This window comes from Setaria viridis, chromosome 3 (assembly GCF_005286985.2).
Source record: "Setaria viridis chromosome 3, Setaria_viridis_v4.0, whole genome shotgun sequence".
Classification (NCBI taxonomy): domain Eukaryota; kingdom Viridiplantae; phylum Streptophyta; class Magnoliopsida; order Poales; family Poaceae; genus Setaria; species Setaria viridis.
Genome location: NC_048265.2, coordinates 2,050,378 through 2,055,913, shown reverse-complemented (window position 1 = coordinate 2,055,913; position 5,536 = coordinate 2,050,378). Strand labels below are relative to the sequence as shown.

Here is a 5,536-nt window from a genome sequence, read left to right as displayed (position 1 = left end):
CCCCCCCCCCCCCGCGAATATTCTATAGCATGTTGATACTGTCCCTAACTGATTGAGATCCGGTGCTTTCTGCAGCAAATCCTCGAGCTGATTAAAGCTTGTGCATTCCAAATTTGCAAGCTTGTGCTAGGACCGGTTTCACATTCAAATTCGCATGAAATCTACATATAACCACGGACACATGAATGTCTTATCTGATCGTATTCGAATTACACGAGTTGGCAGCACTTTGATCTGTTGGCGCCGTGTGAAGTACTATGATTCGAATTTCAAATACGAATTCCCCGTTTTCTTTTGTCGGACGATTTCCTTTTCTTACCCAGTAAATAGTACGGTTTCGATACGCGCAGGCCGCAACTCGCAACCGGCATCACCGGCGTTCGTCCCGTTCGTTTCGTACCCCGCAAGTTGGTCGCGCTCCCTCCGCCGTGAAGGCGAGGAGAAACAGGGGAAGCCAAGCACAAGCCGACTCGGCCGCTCGCCTCCCGAATCCCCCCGAAAACACGCGAAATCCCCCACCCCAAGACACAGCAGAAGCAGCTCCCGAAAAGGCGAGGAGCACCGAGATCGGGGGGCGATGGTGGTGCGGCGGCTGGGCGGCGCGGGGCGCGCGCTGCTCACGCTCCCCAACATCCGGAGGCGGGCGACCAACTCCTGGGCCGCCGTCCGCGACACCTTCTTCTCCACCAAGGTGACGACCTAGCCTAGCCTCCCCCTCCCTGATGCCCCCGTATCTGCTGTGATTTTGGTCGATTCGCTGACGCGCTTGCTCTTCCGATGGCCGCCAGCAAGTGTTCGAGAGCCACCGCATCGTCTTCACCGTCGGCACCTCCGTCGCCTCCGTCCTCACGGCGTGGGCCGGTACGCTCTTTCCCTTCCTGCAGCTTCGTGCTCTGGCAGTTCAGCAGGTGCTTTGGGTTTCAGTATTGGTCATGTTCGGTGGGTGATGTGTGGAAATCTAGAGCCTGGAGGTTCAGCTTCATTCATCATCAGGCTGGGTTTCTCGATCAGTTTTAGGCTGTATTTGTGGGAGGGAGTGTTGAAATCGTGCAGCTTATGTGCGGCCACAGCTTTGTTAACACTCATTTTGGTAGGGATAAGTTTACGTCTAAATCAGAACTGTTATCAAGCAATTGTTTCTGGCATTCTGCAGGGAGGTTGAGTTGGGAAACTTCGAACCTATTTGTATCCCATTTTTCCTAGGACCATATGGGTTATGGCCTTTGCTGTTAGATTCATTGCCAATTCCCTAATTTAATTGTATGATAATTGCTCTAAACTGTGATTAGATCTGCTTTCCACCCTCTGGTTGCTCTATGTCGATCGATTCAAACATAGAAAACTTGTTCTAAACTGTCACTAGATCCGCTTTCCAACCTCTGGTTACTCGATGTTGATCAATTCAAACATATATTGATAAATTTGAAGTCAAGTCACTTGTCTATTCAACTAAGAGTTTCTCTTTCTTGTACTGCATTAAGGATTTGACAAAGGATAATGTGACTAGTGTCCATTTTTTCTGAATCATTTGTATATCATGTGGCTGCCAATGTTTTATATCTTTATCAAAAGGATTCGTAATATTCTGATTTAAAATGTGAATTTTCTCAATGTAGGTTATTCACTCCGCCATGTGCAGCAATCAAGGATTGACAGGAGGCTTGAGTCAATTGAATCTTCTGTAAGCTATCTAGCTGAAATCCCCCAGTTCGGAAACAATTTTTTAAAAGGAAGAGTAACAAAAACTCAACACAAATGCACCCACACAGAAGAAATAGCTTTAGAACTTTCTTATTTACTCTTTGAATACAGCGTTGCATCTTCTCCCCCTGTCTATGATACTTCTCTGGACCTAAATTTTGGGAAGCTGAAAGTAGTAGGTATAAAATTAGAACATAGGAGATTGGACACATGTGTTTTTCCACCGCAACATTTTCCTCTGGGAACGAACTTGCAGAAGAACTGTCTATTATATTAAAAGGAAAATTGGTCTCGTGACACTTGCGTGATTTGGCTGTAGTGTATTGTTATTTTTTTTTGTCTGCAGGACCAGGGTGGGTCCTGAGATTTTAGGGCCCCAGGATAAAACTCTAGACAGGGACTCTTTACATCCAAAAGTAATATTCGTATCTACAATCAAACACTTATACAGATTACCTCAAAATTTTCTTCTAACAACTACTGAAGTCATTGATGATGATTTCTAACCAATGAACACCGGTTGTCCATCAAAACTTGCAGATTCTGTCAATCAATATTAGGTTGATTCCTTTTTTCTCTTTTTTGTCACTACTAAATGTCCAATCAATCATCAATGGCCTGCTGTAATGAACGAGCAATATTGTTGTGCTGATCATCATCAATCAAAGTAGGAAATATCAAAGAACAATTTATCATATTCATGTACCTCAGCCTTCTGTATCGAATTCTACAATCTACATGACTGTGTACAAACAAGATGCAGCAAGCTAGTGTACTGTACTATAACTAGTGAGTGTCTACGAATATACACGAGGGGCCCTTGATTTTGGGGGGCCTGGGACGACCGCCCTGCTCGCCCTGCCTCAGGACCGTGCCTGTGTAGGACACTTCACTGACAAGAAAAAATAAGACAGGGCACATTGTACTAGTGTCTTATAGGCAAATGTCCTGTATTAAAAAGGAAGATTAAAACAATATCTCTGAAGGCGAGTCCACCACAGATTACAATACCACCTTAAGACACACCTAGTATTCCAGCGCAATATACCTTGCTGTGCAGTTAATAATAAGGATAACATGCTCTCTTGCTCTTCACTATGTCTCATATCTATTTCTTTTTTTTTATAGTTTTCATTGCATTCTGATGTTGCTGGTGACTGCAAAAACCATACATTCCTGACCCCAGCAAAAGAAAAAAAAATGGTGCTTTAGGTTTTCATCTTGCACTACCTTGCCTGCAAATTTTCTAATGGTTGGATTTGGATCATTATCTACTTTACCACTTGTACTTTCTTTTTGCTTATATAGGTACTTCCAGAAATATTTTGAGTATTATAGTTCAATTATATTTATATTCTACCATTTCTTGATCTGTTACCAGTTGAAGGATAATCACAAAGTTGAACATGAAGAGATAAAAAAGATTGTCACTTCCAGCAATATTAGCACGCCAGCCTGTGTAGCCACAGCGATGACCACAATGGTTGTTGGGTATGTTCTTGCTGTTGATATTTAACTTCACCTCTTTCTTCGCTATTATACAGTTGGATGGTACTACCCTTTGAGTTTATGTAATTTATTCTATGACCTGGCATGTCACTTACTTTCTACATAAGGTTATAATGCTCTAAGGCTTAATCAGCTTATACCCATATGTCCTGTAGTTGATACATGGTTAGAGTCCCCACTGATCACAAGGTATCAAAATTGGTAATTGATTCATTGATATATGTGGTAGAGGAGTATATTTATAATGCTCTAAGGCTTAATCAGCTTATATCCACATGTCCTGTAGCTGATACATGGGTACAGTCCCCACTGACCATAAGGTATCAAAATCGGTAATTGATTCATCTATGGTAGAGGTGTACATTTACTCTCAGGCTAGCTTTTGGTTGATTTTGAGTTTTGAACCTTTTTCCCACTATTTCAGAGCAACATCAAGTGTTAAAAGTATTTCGTACAGTGTACACACTGCCAATTATTTTCAACTACACAGTGCACTGTACACACTGACAATTATTATCTACTATGGCACCACTGGGACTGCGCCAGGTTGTACTTAAAGTTCTTATTTTAGCTGTGATGTTGCCATGTATATAGTCATAGCCTAAACTTGAAATTCACAGGTCTGGTGAATTAGTGCTGCACACATACGCACTTGGTATGGATTGTGGAACCTGTTCCCACATGTACTACTGATCGCAACTTAAATTTCCAACATAGCATCTTGCAAGTTATGCTATTCCACTTTATTCATGTAACAGTCCTTGGGGATATTTCATACTTACAACCATCTGATGACAATGTTATGCGAGTAACTAATCAAGCACACTGTCTGTCTGTTTGCAACCTTGCATTGGCCTAAATATGTTATTCTGGAACTGTCAGGTATGCGCTAGGGTGGCGTGGTGGAGCTTGGTATGCTCGAAGGGCCTTCCGAAGAGAGCAACAAAAGCTGATGATGGGTCACATGAAGTCACAAGGTAGATGGCACTGGCGGCCCTTCAATAGACTTAAAAACAGGCTCAGAAGAGCGTCCAAGAACAAGAGTGAGGACGCCCATCGATCGTTGGCTCAAAGCACTGACGCCCCCTCAAGCAGCGGGGCATCTGCGAACATTAGCAATACTGCTCAGCCAGCAGCGGGCAACGCATGAAGTACATAGATGGACTATGATGTGTAGTAGCGAGTGCATAATAGTCCATATGCTTTGCAACAGACCGTATGACTAGTAGGAGGTAGTGCCAACCCAATGGTGGTTCATTTTTGTAGCTTTAAGGTCATAATGCACGCAGTTTGCGGATTCAGCTGTGACACGGAGAAAACTAATTGATGGATTAGAGACAGGGAACCTGTCTACTGCTGCTGGTGTTCAGCTTGCCCGTCCAAGATATACTTCCTTTCTGCCATGCTATTTTGAGAATTGAGACAGCATTGTGGAGCCAGATGTTTTTGGCTTACCGTTGTATCTGTTCGTGAAAACAAAACGAAGACAAAATAAAAATAAAACATAGGGACATATGCACACATTCGTGAGAACACGTACTTTTACAAAATTACAAAATACATGACTCGATATCTTTATCTGGTCTTCAGCGTCGATGATTAAGGAGAGGTCTATCTTGTAGAGATCGTGTAATTCGCAGATTCCCAGGGCCTATTGGGCGCGTCCGGTTAATTACATCCGTAGAGCGAGTCTGCGGAAAACCTCTGATTACGCTGCGCTTCTATGGTCGTCGTCGAATGTTCATCTGCTCATCGAACATACGGAACATGGAGTGTAGGATGTGGGTGTCTTTGTTTCGGTGTTTCGCCGAGATCCAGTCATGATAGCGCCATCGCCACGTCGTAGTAAACGGAAAAATATATTGATGAAGGGGTGACTTTTGCCTTGTCTGTGCTCAGTCATATAGCCCAGCTTCATCCAACATGGACATGTGTGTTACCTTCGCCTCGTCGGTCCCCGGCAAAATAGTGTCCGATCCCACTATTTGAAACGTGTTGGTGGAGTAGTGACCTCGCCTCGTCGCCACTTGGCTAAAATCCCGTCTAGCCTCGTCGGTACTACACGTATGGTATAATGTGTGTACCGCGGAGCACTTGGACGTTGCAAGATGATATATATTTTTGCTCCCGGGTAACCAGGGCAAAGAATACCTTTTCCGGCGTCACTTGTCATTAACGAGGAAAGAACTTGCGCCGAGGAACGATGCCGAGGCTCGACGATGCTCATCCTCTGTGCGAGGCAAGAACTCGTGCGAGGCTCGTGGGATTGGTATCGATGATGCTCATAACTCATGCACTATTTGCTCACCCTGAGACACGGTGGCAG

The 5,536-nt window shown here is 43.9% G+C and overlaps 1 protein-coding gene across 1 annotated transcript; it reads left to right on the top strand.

Annotated features, from left to right (window-relative positions):
- Positions 1-307: 307 nt before the first annotated feature.
- Positions 308-4,593, top strand: LOC117849937 (uncharacterized). Its single transcript, XM_034731683.2, has 5 exons — positions 308-691; positions 789-861; positions 1,617-1,681; positions 3,083-3,192; positions 4,093-4,593. Exons 1-5 carry the CDS (start codon positions 578-580, stop codon positions 4,358-4,360), a joined length of 630 nt encoding a protein of 209 aa, XP_034587574.1. The 5' UTR covers positions 308-577; the 3' UTR covers positions 4,361-4,593.
- Positions 4,594-5,536: the final 943 nt, after the last annotated feature.

Coding starts and splice junctions, on each gene's coding strand:
- LOC117849937 (XM_034731683.2), top strand. CDS start 578: ATGGTGGTGCGGCGGCTGGGCGGCGCGGGGCGCGCGCTGCTCACGCTC. Junction 692..788: donor ACACCTTCTTCTCCACCAAG/GTGACGACCTAG, acceptor GATGGCCGCCAG/CAAGTGTTCGAGAGCCACCG. Junction 862..1,616: donor CGTCCTCACGGCGTGGGCCG/GTACGCTCTTTC, acceptor TTCTCAATGTAG/GTTATTCACTCCGCCATGTG.